Source organism: Eriocheir sinensis, chromosome 47 (assembly GCF_024679095.1).
Source record: "Eriocheir sinensis breed Jianghai 21 chromosome 47, ASM2467909v1, whole genome shotgun sequence".
Classification (NCBI taxonomy): domain Eukaryota; kingdom Metazoa; phylum Arthropoda; class Malacostraca; order Decapoda; family Varunidae; genus Eriocheir; species Eriocheir sinensis.
In genome coordinates, this window is record NC_066555.1 from 1,081,810 (window position 1) to 1,095,480 (window position 13,671).

A 13,671-nucleotide genomic window follows, 5' to 3' on the forward strand; every position below is an offset into this window, starting at 1 on the left:
TAGCTATTTTGCATTACTTAAATATTACAGAAGATTCATGCATTAGTAATAGTAAAATCGTTCTAGAAATAACATCTGAAAACACACAATGCAATACCACCACCACCACCACTACTACTACTACTACTACTACTACTACTACTACTACTACTACTACTACTGTTACTACCACTTCTCCCATCTCTCCTCTTCCTTCCTTCCTTCCCTTCCCTTCCCTTCCCTTCCTTTCCCTTCCCTTCCCTCCCATCTCTCCTCTTCCTTCCTTCCTTTCCTTCCCTTCCCTTCCGGGCCTACCCTTCCCTTCTTCGTCCCTGTACTGTATAATGTTTGTATGTTAACGTGTGCCAGTGTAACATATGTGCTGTGTACCTCTATATAGTACCACACTACTCCTACTGTACCACTAACACTTACAAACTTTGGGCCGTATTACTAAAAATTTTGTCGCTTAAGTTCACCTCTTTGACAAGGCTTTCCTATGAGTCTGGGGCATTTCCGGAAGTAGTTTTATGACCCTGGTGGTAGTCTGACCCTTCCTCTGTACCGTGAACCTAAAGAAACACTCATTATAACTCAATTGCCTTCCTCTTGGACCTTTAGAAATAGTTGATGTTAGAAGCGAAATGGTCTAATAATACCAATCTTTTTTTTCTCTCTCTCTCCCCCTCGCAGGCCCACCACCAACGCCATCATGTCCCTCGCCTTCGCCAAATACGTAATCCAGCCTTTCTTCCCGAGTTGCGATATGCCAGACTCAGCCATCCGTCTCATCGCTGCGCTGGCCATATGTGAGGAACTCGTGTGTGGGGCTGGTTGTATTTCTTTCTCTCCTTTTCCTTCCTCCTCCTCTTCTTCTTTCTCTCCTTTTCCTTTCTCCTCTCCTTCTTTCTCCTCTCCTTCTTTCTCTCCTTTTCCTTTCTCCTCCTCTTCTTCTTTCTCTCCTTTTCCTTCCTCCTCCTCTTCTTCTTTCTCTCCTTTTCCTTTCTCCTTTTCTTCTTTCTCTCCTTTTCCTTTCTCCTCTCCTTTCTTCTTCCTTCTTTCTCTCCTTTTCCTTTCTCCTCCTCTTCTTCTTTCTCTCCTTTTCCTTCCTCCTCCTCTCTTTCTCTCCTTTTCCTTTCTCCTCTCCTTCTTTCTCTCCTTTTCCTTCCTCCTCCTCTTCTTCTTTCTCTCCTTTTCCTTTCTCCTTTTCTTCTTTCTCTCCTTTTCCTTCCTCCTCCTCTTCTTCTTTCTCTCCTTTTCCTTTCTCCTCTCCTTCTTTCTCCTTCCTTCCTTCCTTTCTCCTTTCCCTTCCCTTCTTCCTATTCCCTGTGTTGTGAACTTGTGAGTCTCTTGTTTGCTGGTCTAATTCCTTTTTCTCTCATCTTTCACTTTCTTTCTCCTTTCATTCTTCCTCTCTTCCCCTTTCCTTCCCTTCTATGTAAATCTCCCTTTCATTTCCTCTCCTTCCCTTTCTTTCTTTCTTCTCCTGTTTCGAGTCATTCTTTAAATTCTTTCTCCTTTCCTTTTTCCTTCATTCCTTCCATCTCTCCTCCTTTTTCCTTTCTCCTCCTTCCTTCCCTTCCCCTCTCATCTCTCCTCTTCCTTCCTTCCTTTCGTCTTTTTCTTCATTTCTTTGTTCCTGTCTTCCAATTGTCCTTCCACCTTCCCTTCCTTCCTTTCTTCTTTCCTTTCAGTCCTTTCTCTTTCATTTTTCCTTTTCTCCCTCTCCCCGCTCACTTTATTTTGTTTTCCTCCTTTCTTTCTTCCTTCCCTATTTCTTCTTTTCTCCACCCATCCACTTCATTCCTATACTTTCCTCCTTCCATCCTTTCTTCATTAACTGTCTTCCTTTCCATCAATTTCTCCTTTATTTCTCTGATACACTTTACTCTTTCCATCCCTCATTTCTTCTCTCTGTCTCTGTCTTCCTCTCCATCAATTCCTCCCTTTCTTCTCCCTCCATTCCTTCGCTCCTTGATATATCCCAGTTTACCGTATTTCATTCACCCCCAATAGGCTCGAGGGCTAGTGTAATGGAGATGAGCACTGAGGCCATGAGCAGCTATGGCGTATCTTCACCTTTCGTACTTTCCGCAGGCTTCCTCACGGCCCTGAACTGCTGGAACGTGCGGGTCACCACCAAGCTGCAGGACTTCTTCATGGTCACCAAAATCGGGGCGCTGCTCTTGGTCATTCTGGCGGGACTCATCTACTTGATCATGGGTGAGTAGCAGAGGGAGGGAGTTGGTTGGTGTCTCCTTTGTGGACTCATCGACTACGGACACAGCTGCTTCACACTGGCTCCTCTTCTCTAGTGCCTTGTTGGAGACCATTTCCGTTGCCACTGGGATGGATTTCACTGTAAAGCCCCGTTCATACTGTGTGAACGGGGCTTTAAGGACACATAGCCTGCCCTTGGGTTGTGGTGCTCCTGGAAGCCGGCATTTGGTACCAGCTTCTCATGATGGTGTACCTGTCTCGGCGCCGCTGTAGTGAGTAGAGATGCAGGTGTTGTAGCCTTTCCCAGTAGTTGAGGTGCTCCATACCCATACTCCATACTCCATACATCGTTAGGTAGTGGGTCATGGTGATTAAGAGGGACAGAGAGAGGGAGGGATTTGGCTGGTGTGTGGTTAGGCAGTAGTTAGGTAGTGGGTCATGGTGATTAAGAGGGACAGAGAGAGGGAGGGATTTGGTTGGTGTGTGGTTAGGTAGTTACGTAGTTGGGTAGTTAGTGGGTCATGGTGATTAAGAGGGACGGAGAGAGGGAGGGATTTGGCTGGTGTGTGGTTAGTTAGTAGTTAGGTAGTTAGTGGGTCATGGTGGTCAACTTATGCACTACTCTGTTCACTCCTGACTCACTTAACACATGACAGTGACTGGTAACTTATGCACCACTCTGTTCATTGTTGAGACTCTTAACGTTATCCAGAGACCATTAATTTATGCACCACCCTGTTAAGTCATTCTCGTCAACACACTTAACAACACTCAGCACACTTACTTACATCATTACAAACACACTTACCAATACATCCATGCACCTACCAACACATCAACATACACTAACACACTAACACACAACACTTGATACACTTACTAACACTCCACACACTTACCAACACTTGATACACTTACCTACACACTTACCAACACTCCGCACACTTACCAACGCTCGTCTCTCTCTCTCTTCCCAGGCAACACCGAGAACTTCCACAACTCCTTCCAAGGGACCAGTACTGAGCCGGGGCAGATCGCTGTTTCCTTCTACTCCGGCATCTTCTCCTACGCTGGCTGGAACTACCTCAACTTCATGACGGAGGAGCTCAAGAACCCCTTCGTGTGAGTGGCCTTCCTGGTCTTGCCTCGCACGTCTTCGTAGTTTGTTGAAATTTTGTGTAGATATTGTATGTGCATTGCCGTGAGTTTGTAGTACTGTTGTGGAGCTCAAGAACCCCTTTGTGTGTGAGTGTCCTGGCCTGTGACATCTTTAACCCGGTAGCAGCGGGGATCGTGTTTCTTAATGGTCCCTCCAAGCGAGAAAATGAGAAAAAATCACCCCTCACACAAACCATTTCATAATATATATCAAAGCATTTGTGATCAGATTATGTATCAGCTTTTTTTGGGGGGTTTATATCATGGCACAAATTTGGCCCGTCGCTGCTACATGGTAAAGCCACAAATTTGGCCCGTCGCTGCTACCGGGTTAACCCCTCGACTGTGGATTTCTTACAAGAAGACATCACCAAGCTACAGGAATGGAACAAAAAGTGGCTGCTACAATTCAATAAAGAAAAATGTAAAGTCCTGCACCTTGGGAGGGGAAATCCAGCACACCAATACCACATGGGAAACACTCCACTATCCACCACAGAGGCAGAGAAAGACCTGGGAATATATGTTACCAGGCTACCAGCGAAGGGATATCCAGCACACCAATACCACATGGGAAACACTCCACTATCCACCACAGAGGCAGAGAAAGACCTGGGAATATATGTTACCAGGCTTCAAGTGAGGGGATATCCAGCACACCAATACCACATGGGAAACACTCCACTATCCACCACAGAGGCAGAGAAAGACCTGGGACTATATGTTACCAGGCTACCAGTGAAGGCATAATCTTTGCCAATTGCAGTGGACGGGTTAAGTTCTGTCTCTGCCTTAATGAATGCAAGTTTTAATAATGAAAACAAATCCCACCTCTGTCTCAATGAACTTGTGTTAAAAAAAAAGAAAAAAAAATCCACCTCTGCCTCAGTAAACCTAATGAAAACAATAATGAAAAATGAGAAGAAATATTTGAAATGAAATGACATGAAAAAAAACCAAAAAAAAAAACCACAGTCTTCCTTCAGGCCCTGTAACATCTTTCCCCTTCTCTTCCCCCCACAGCAACCTGCCGCGGGCCATCTACATCTCCCTGCCGCTGGTCACGCTTGTCTACGTGCTGGCCAACATCGCTTACCTGGCCGTGCTCACACCTGTCGACATGCTGGCCTCGGACGCAATTGCTGTGGTGAGTACCCGACCCGATGGACACATTTTCTTTGTTTTGCCGTGACCTCTGACCCTATAAGTCGTGGCATGGTCTTTTTTTATTATTATTATTATTATATTTTTTTTTTACAGTAAAGAAAACCGTTCAAGGGCAAAAAAGAGGAAAGGAAACAATAATGAAAAAAAGCCTGCACATGAAGGTAGAATTGACCCCATATTATGTAGCGTCGCTGGGAAGTCTTATATACGAATAGCATGTGCGTGGATGTGCTCTTCTATTTCCACGAGACTTCCACAAGTAATGAGTTTACTTTTCACTGGGAACCATTAATATTTCTTTTGTAGTGACCCACCTACTTGGATTCTTTTTAGGAGCAGCGAGTAGTGTTTTTTTAATTTTTTTGTTATTGTTTAATTTTTTGTGTGCCGATGAGCTGTCTCCTTTGTTGTAAAAAAAGAAAAGAAAAAGTATGTGACCCTTGACCCCTGAGGATAAGGAATTTCATGGCCTGGGGGTGAATGACGGACTTTTTTTTTTTTTTTTTATCTAAGGAGACAGTTCAAGGGCTCAAAGAAAGGAAAAAACAAAAAACAAAAAAAACACGCTACTCACTGCTCCCGAACAGAGGTCAAAGGAGTGTCCAAAAAGAGAGGTCAATTTCGGGAGGAGAGGTGACATGTTTTATTTCGACCAACATGAATGAAGTTGCAATATTTCCTCTGGTTCTCTCACAGACGGATGAAAGCTAAATCTATTACTTGGCCTTAGTATGAATTCCTGGTAACTCTATATTAGTTAAGACACACCATTGTATTCCTTAGGTCTGCCTGTGTTCATGTAGTCATTCAAGGGAGCTACAGTGTTTCCTCTGGTTCTCTCACAGACGGATGAAAGCTAAATCTATTACTTGGGCTTACTATGAATTCCTGGTAACTCTATATTAGTTAAGACACACCATTGTATTCCTTAGGTCTGCCTGTGTTCATGTAGTCATTCAAGGGAGCTACAGTGTTTCCTCTGGTTCTCTCACCGACGGATGAAAGCTAAATCTATTACTTGGGCTTACTGTGAATTCCTGGTGACTCTATATTAGTTAAAACACACCATTGTATTCCTTAGGTCTGCCTGTGTTCATGTAGTCATTCAAGGGAGCTACAGTGTTTCCTCTGGTTCTCTCACTGACGGATAAAAGCTAAATCTATTACTTGGGCTTGCTGTGAATTCCTGGTAACTCTATATTAGTTAAAACACACCATTGTATTCCCTGTGTTCATGTAGTCATTCAAGGGAGCTACAGTGTTTCCTCGGGTTCTCTCACTGACAGATGAAAGCTAAATCTATTACTTGGGCTTACTGTGAATTCCTGGTAACTCTATATTAGTTAAAACACACCATTGTATTCCCTTAGGTCTGCCTGTGTTCATGCAGGAGCAGGCTTGTTTTTTTCTCTGCACTTCTTTTTTTTTATATATATATCAAAGGATGCGGCTCAAGGGCAACAAATACAGTACGCAAAAAAAAAGCCCGCTACTCGCCGCTCCCACAGAAGTAAAGAGTAACCCCAAAAAATCCACCTCTGCCCTTGAGCCGTCTCCTTTGCAGTTAAAAAAATATTAAAAAATCATCTTGTGCCGCAGTGAGTAATGTCCGTGTCTCGCCCCGCCACAGACCTTCGCCGACCGCCTCATGAGCCACGGCAGCTGGGTCATGCCGCTGCTGGTCGCCCTCTCTGCCTTCGGAGGACTGTCGGTGCACATCATGACCTCCTCCAGGTGGGTGACGCTTTCTTTTACTTATTTATTTCGATGTTTTTCTTATTATTTCTTATTTCTCTGGACATTAACAGAAGTCCGCCCAGCCTAACTAACTATCTACATTTCAAAAAGTAACGTGGGCCAGAGTTTGAGCGAGATAAGGAGTGAACTTTCTACTCTTTTGTGTGTGTGTGTGTGTGTGTGTGTGTCTGTGTGTGTGTAGTGTGGCGACTATGCCTGATGAACGAGCCTCCCATAACCCACTTAGCCAGGGGGGTATCTCTTTGGCCGACTCAGTAAGGAGCAGCTCTCCCGTCACGCTGGTCGCAGGTTCAATCCCAGGCAGCCGGCGAATACCCTGATCTTGATTAATTTCTCATGCGTTTCAATACACACAGCGGACGTGTTGGAAAATAGAAAAAGAGCAAATAAACTCCCGGGGCACGACACTTCCAGCCCTCATCTTCTACTTAAACTACTTATATACTTCTATTTCACCTCATACTTGGGACTCATTAACACCTGACTGATTGAGTGGGTTGTGTGGTGTTGCAGGTTGTGTTTCGTGGGCGCAAGACAAGGACACTTCCCAGACAGCCTCGCCCTCATCAGCTGTCGATGCAACACTCCGATGTCTTCGCTTATCTTCCTGGTGAGTGTGTGCATGTGTGTGTAGGGGGAGAAGGGTATGGCTATGTGTGTTTACCTAGTTGTGAAATACAGGAAAAGAGCTGTAATAGGCTTGTGCTGTCCTGTCTCCATAACGCTTATCCAGTTTGGTTTTAAATTCATGAATCGTTTTTGCACACTCAGTCTCCTCGTCAAGTCCGTTCCATGTTGTTATGCTTCTGTATGGAAAACTGTATTTCTTGATGTCTCTCCTACAGTCGCTCTTCTTCAATTTCTTACCATTGCCTCTTGTTATGGAGACGGGACAGCACAAGCCTAGTACAGCTCTTTTCCTGTATTTCACAACTAGGTAAATACACACAAATTCTCTTCTCTCTTTCTCCACATCACTCACAGTAGACGCCCACAAGCCCTTCCTCCTCTGCTTCACCTCCTCCTTCCCTTCCTTTTCCTCATCTTTCCCATCATCCTCACTCTTCCCTTCATACCCATCACCCTCTTCCTTATACTTCTTTCTTTCCTTCACCAGCCCTTCCATCACCTCCTCTTCCTTCACCACCTTCTCCTCCTCCTCCTTCATCTCCTTCCCTTCCCTTCCTTTTCCTCCTCTTTCCCATCATCCTCACTCTTCCCTTCACACCCATCACCCTCTTTCCTGTACTTCTTCCTTTCCTTCACCACCTCCTCCTCTTCCTTCACCACCTTCTCCTCCTCCTCCTTCATCTCCTTTCCTTCCCTTCCTTTTCCTCATCTTTCCCATCTCCCTCACCCTTCCCTTCACACTCATCACCCTCTTCCTTGTACTTCTTCCCTTCCTTCACCACCTCCTCCTCTTCCTTCACCACCTTCTCCTCCTCCTCCTTCATCTCCTCCATCCCTTCACCGCTCCCTTTTCCTCCTCTTTCCCATCTCCCTCATCCTTCCCTTCACACCCATCACCCTCTTTCCTATACTTCTTCCTTTCCTTCACCACCTTCTCCTCTTCCTTCACCAATTTCTCCTCCTCCTCCTTCATCTCCTTTCCTTCCCTTCCTTTTCCTCATCTTTCCCATCATCCTCACTCTTCCCTTCACACCCATCACCCTCTTTCCTACACTTCTTCCTTTCCTTCACCACCTCCTCCTCTTCCTTCACCAATTTCTCCTCCTCCTCCTTCATCTCCTTCCCTTCCCTTCCTTTTCCTCATCTTTCCCTACACCTCACTCTTCCCTTCACACCCATCACCCTCTTCCTTGTACTTCTTCCTTCCCTTCACCTCCTCCTCCTTCATCACCTTCTTCGCCTCTTCCTCCAGGGCCTGTTGTCGCTGGTGTACCTCAGCACGACGGATATCTACCGCCTCATCGACTACGCCAGCTTTGTGGAGAGCATGTTCATCCTCTGCAGCATTGCCGGCCTCCTCTACATGCGCTGGAAATATCCCGACATGGAGCGGCCCATCAAAGTAAGTCCTTGGGGGGGGGAGGTCTTGAAGTATTTTTAAGTAGTTGGTTGTCTCGTTAGTGGAATTTGCACTCGTCTGATTCCTGTACATAGGTAAGGCTAGGTTAGGTAAGGCTTAGGTTAGGTTAGGTTAGGTTTGGTTGGGCTAGGTTAGGTAAGGTAAGGCTAGGTTAAGTTAGGTTAGGTTAGGTCAGCTAAGGTAAGGCTAGGTTAAGTTAGATTAGGTTAGGTTAGGTAAGGGAAGGCTAGGGTTAGGTTTGGTTAGGTTAGGCTAGGTAAGGTAAGGCTAGGTTAAGTTAGGTTAGGTTTGGTTAGGTTAGGTAAGGCTAGGTTAGGTTAGGTTAGATAAGGTACGGCTAGTTTAAGTTAGGTTAGGTAAGGCTAGGTTAAGTTAGGTTAGGTTAGGTTACTCTCTCTGTACATTCACCCGAAACAACTTAATATAGTGCGACTCATTCATACAGGTGAGGATTTAGAAGGTCTTACAAGGGTAGTTAAGAAGTTGGTTGGCTTGTTAGTGGACGTTTCTCTTGGTTAACTTTTCCCCATGTACCGGAAATGATGGAACATGAAACGAAGCCACAGTTTGCAGGTTTGGGGTGCTTATATTTAATTTTGCACTGGCCATGTATTTAAAGTTCACATTGTTGGGTATGGCAATTAGTGCATTCTAGTGTCTTAAGTGTGGCATCATGGTACTGTCAGGTGCATTGCTCTTTTATTTTTTGTGTTCTCGTATGTTTTGTCACCCTTGAGCTGCCTCCTTGACTAAAAGTGATTGGGTACGCCTCTCCACCACATACCCGCACCTCTCCATCATTTTCTCGCATCTTTCCACTACACACCCTAACCTCTCCACCACATACCCTCACCTCCACACCACATACTCCCCTAACCCCTTCACCACATTCCCTCACCACACACACACACACACACACACCTTCACATTCATTCCACTCAATCTTCTCCTCCTTCAAGCTTAATATATCTCTCTCTCCTTCACCACCTTGTCCCTCATCCCACACGTTCCCTCACCTCTCCCTCCCCCCCCAGGTCCACCTCGCCGTTCCCATCGCCTTCCTGCTGGTGTGCGGGTTCCTGGTGTTCCTGCCGCTCTATGTCCGGCCCTACGAGGTTGGCATGGGGCTGCTCATCACCGGCTCTGGCATCCCCGCTTACTTCCTCTTCATCTATTGGGAGAACAAGCCACGACTGATCAGGAGATGGCTGGGTGAGTATTGGTGGTTGTTGGTTGGTTGGTTGTGTTGGGGGGTGGTTGTGGTTGCTTGCTTTTTTTCAGATTTTTTTTTTTTTTCTTTGTCCTTTTTGTTTTTGTGTTTGTTTTTTGTCTATTTTTCTTTGTTTTTTATTGTCTTCTTTTTATTCTGTCTTTTCTCTTTTTTTCTGATTTTTTTTTCTTTGTCTATTCTTTGTCCTTTTTTTTTCTTTGTCTTATTTTCATTGTTTTTTATTGTCTTCTATTTTTGTCTTTTTTGTCTGATTTTCTTTTTTGGTTTTGTTTGTTTTGATTTTTTGTTGTTTTTCTATTCTTTTTTGTCTTGTTTGTTTTGTCTTCGTTCGTTTTCATTTCGTCTTCCGATAAGCTTAACAGGCACTGGTCAGAGGCTGTTCAGATTTAAGAGCTTGTGCTGCAATACCTTTCCTCTGCCTTCCCTCACTTCCTACATCATCATAACCACACCTCTTCCACTCTTTCCTTCCTTCATCTTATCATTCTTCTTTTGGCCTGTAACGCTTTGTATCGCTTCTTAGGTCCTCCTCCTCCTCCTGGTCTTCTCCTCTGTATATTCACACACTTCCTTCACCCTTGCTGCCTCGTGTCACTTTCCGTTCCTCGTCGTCAGTCCTTTAACCCCGGTAGCAGCGACGGGCCAAATTTGTGGCTTTACCGTGTAGCAGCGACAGGCCAAATTTGTGCCATGATATAAACCCCCCAAAATAGATGATGCATAAACTGATCACAAATGCTTTGATATATACACTATGCAATGGTTTGTGTGAGTGATGATTTTTTCTCATTTTTCTCGCTTAGGGGAACCATTAAAAAATATGGTCCCCGCTGCTACCGGGCTAACTAAGCTCATCCCTTCTCCCTCTCCCCCAACAGACAAGCTTACGGTCGGGACGCAGCTGCTCTTCATGTCGGTGAAAACGGAGTGAGGAGGAGAAAAAGAAAAGATCGGACCACCATGATATAATACCAGGATGACAGCTGCCAATATGAGTGTGTGTGTGTGTGTGTGTGTGTGTGTGTGTGTGTGTGTGTGTCCCTCATATCAACGCGTGGCCTTCACCTGCCTCTCATGCCCTTGGTTCTGGCTCTCCCTGTGCATCCCGGCAGTGACAGAAAGGAAGGTCGTTCTCGCTGGAAGGTTTCGCCGCTTAAGATGTTCCAAACTTTTCCTTCTTGGTCCCTGAGTTGTAAGCTTCTGCCGCCGCCGCCGCCGCCCCACGTGACGTTCATGCCTTTGCTCAAGCCGTGTGTGTGTGTGTGTGTGTGTGAGAGAGAGAGAGAGAGTGAGTCAGGTGGTTGGTGGGCCGCAGCGAGTGGTTGTCATGGCTTGTGTTGATGCCCGTGCCAGCAGCAGCGGTGGGCAGCACAGCACCGGGGCGGCAGCACTCAGCGTGTCCCCAGTACTCTGGCTTCTGTCTAGACGAGGAATCTGTGATATTTCAGGATGGGAAATGTCAAAGAAATTAATTTTTATTATTATTCTTGTTTTGAGTGTCAGTTCAAGATATTTTAAGTTTGTACATAGAGTCTTACAAGTCTACTTAAAATAGAAGCTGAGAGCTTAATGAAAAAGGTTGAAATTGGTGAATTTACTATAAATTATATGTGATGAATCCCGGTGATGGTGTTGTCGTACAGTGGCTCCGGCAGTTCAGTGTTTAGTTACAGCCTGCCACGGGAGCCTGAAGTCCCGTTCACACTGTGCCGACTCTGGGCCACGACTACCCACGACTCTAGGGTACACGAGGTCTTGGGTGTTGATGTGAAAGGGTCGGGCATGTCTTGAAAGAGATCTTGAGACTGTTGCCGAATGTTGCGCTGACGTTGTGACGGGAGTCTGGAGTCGTGAGGGTTAGCACGACCAGCTGGCAACTAGTTGACCGAATGTCCCAAACAGTCGGCAAGACACCAAGACCCCAATAAAACCTCCCCCCCCTTCTTGGAGCGTGGGAACCAACAACTTGTCAAATGGAAGAGTCGCTGGGTTGTCGTGGCCCAGAGTCAGCACAGTGTGAACGGGGCTTAAGGGTGAGGGAGGCGGCAGGAAACAATCATAGCCTCTGGTGCCTCAGCCTGGTGGTGGCAGCCCTGGGTGAGGAGGGACATGTGCAGTGATGCCAAATTATCGTACTCAGCGCATTGCATTGTCGAAGTTTCTGGTCGATAACTATTGCAAAAAATACGAAAACCATCAGTATTTAGCAGTTTCAACGATGACTTTAATTTCCTATCGTTGTTTGTGTGGTTACGACAGTCTTGGCGCCTAAAAAACAACAATGTTCAGAGTACGACAGTTTGACAACGCTGGACATGTGACAGGCTGTGGTGTGTCAGGAGAGGTCACAAAGGTGGCTGTTCATGTATATCTTGCTACAGTGAACCAGCCATGTGTGTGGAGCCTTGAGTGTGTGTCTGCCTGGGCTCGGGTGTCTCTAGTGTGCATCACCAACCCGCCGCCCTGAGAGAGGACTGCAGGTGGAGGCAGCTTGGTGTGAGGTGGTGGCCGGGTGGTGATCCAACATGTCTTCCTTGTACTGGGCCTTAGAGGGTCAGTGGCTGCCCGGGTCACTGCCCACCACCTGCCCTGCTGGTGACATACTTGGTGGTGGCAGAGGAGGGGCTGGTGACAATGAAAACAGCAGCATAGAGAAAAAGATGAAGAAAACGGAGAAGAAGAAAAAGAAGATGCAGATGGAGAAGAAGAACAAGGAAAAAAGAAAAAGAAGAAGATGCAGATGGAGAAGAAGAAGGAAAGAAGAAGACACAGTAGAAGAAGAGGAAGAAGGTGAAAAAAAGGAGAAAACAAAGAAGCAGAAGTAGAAAAAGAAGAAAAGTTGCCTCCTCCCGAAACTGACCTCTCTTTTGGCCACTTCCCTTGACACATTTCATAGAAGGAGCAATGTCTGGGCTTTTTTTCATCATTGTTTCCTATTTGTTTTTGCCCTTGCGCCGTTTCCTTTGCTGTAAAAAAAAAAGATATTTGAACCAGACTTTTGCTTCTCGAGGGATATTTTTTAAAGGGCCTCGCAGCTTTCATTTGGGGTTGTTGTTTTGGTTTAATTATACAGATCCTGAGCCCAAGGGAGTATATTTTCAAAGGCTAGCTCTTTTGTCACCCCTCTCAGCCCTCAGCCTTCAGCCACTCAAGGGATCCGAAGGTGTGCTGGAAGTGTTGTCATGCTGCCCAGACCCCTACAGGACCAGTGTGCATGTGTGTGTGTGTGTGTGTGTGTGTGTGTGTGTGTGTGTGTGTGTGTGTGTGTGTGTGTGTGGTGTTTATATTAATTTGTGTATATTTTTACGGTTCTTCTTCTCTCGCACGAGTTCACGACGGCGGTATTTGTGGTCTGAACGGCAGTCGCTCAAGGCTCAGGTGCAGTCATTATTGTTATCATTAATGTCATTCTTCTGATATTTCTCTTCTTAATTTTTTCTTCTTTTTTTCCTTCTTCCATCGGTGTCATTCTTCCTATGCTTCTCCTTTTATCTTTCCCCATCTTTTTCTTCTTTTTTCTTCTACTTCTTCATTTTTTTCCTATTTTTCACCTCCATTTTCTTCTACTTCTCCTTTTCTCATTCCCTATCTTTTTCTTCTTTTTCTTCTTCATTTTTTTCCCATTTTTCATCTCCTTTTTCTTCTCCTACTTCTTCATCACCTACATCTTTCCTTCTTCTACTTCTCCATCTGCATCTCCTTCCTCTTTTCCTCCTTCTTCATCTGCATCATCATCATCTCCTCCACCTCCCCCTCCTTTCTCTCCATCATAACCATTATACATAACAACTATTACAAATCAGTTATACCACATTTTCTAGCAAGGCCATATCACGCGCTCCATATAGCCTGCACAGGTGAGGCACAGCGGACCCAAATGAAGCGAAGGTATTTCTAGCTAATGAAGGACAGGTTGGGTGACTCGCTAGGGTAGGAGAGTGTGTGTAGGCGCTGCTCAGAGTCTATTATTCATTGATCTATTCTTCTATCATGTTTTCTTTGGGGTCGGCCGGTGAGGTGATGGCAGTGGCTGGTGTGATAGTGATGTATGGTAATTGTTATATAACGCGTTTTTAAATAAAATAATAAATGCTCGTTTTTATATTGT

At 45.4% G+C, this 13,671-nt stretch overlaps 1 protein-coding gene across 1 annotated transcript in view; it reads left to right on the forward strand.

Annotated features, from left to right (window-relative positions):
- LOC126981234 (Y+L amino acid transporter 2-like) overlaps positions 1–13,665 on the forward strand; it is a 49,306-nt gene extending 35,641 nt beyond the window's left edge. Inside the window, exons 4-12 of the mRNA XM_050832093.1 lie at positions 673–788; positions 2,077–2,202; positions 3,177–3,321; positions 4,381–4,504; positions 6,155–6,258; positions 6,796–6,892; positions 8,165–8,314; positions 9,367–9,544; positions 10,442–13,665. Coding sequence (XP_050688050.1) covers positions 673–788; positions 2,077–2,202; positions 3,177–3,321; positions 4,381–4,504; positions 6,155–6,258; positions 6,796–6,892; positions 8,165–8,314; positions 9,367–9,544; positions 10,442–10,494 — 1,093 coding nt within the window. The 3' untranslated portion in view covers positions 10,495–13,665. The remainder of the gene's footprint in view (positions 1–672; positions 789–2,076; positions 2,203–3,176; positions 3,322–4,380; positions 4,505–6,154; positions 6,259–6,795; positions 6,893–8,164; positions 8,315–9,366; positions 9,545–10,441) is intronic.
- The last annotated feature ends 6 nt before the right edge of the window (positions 13,666–13,671 follow it).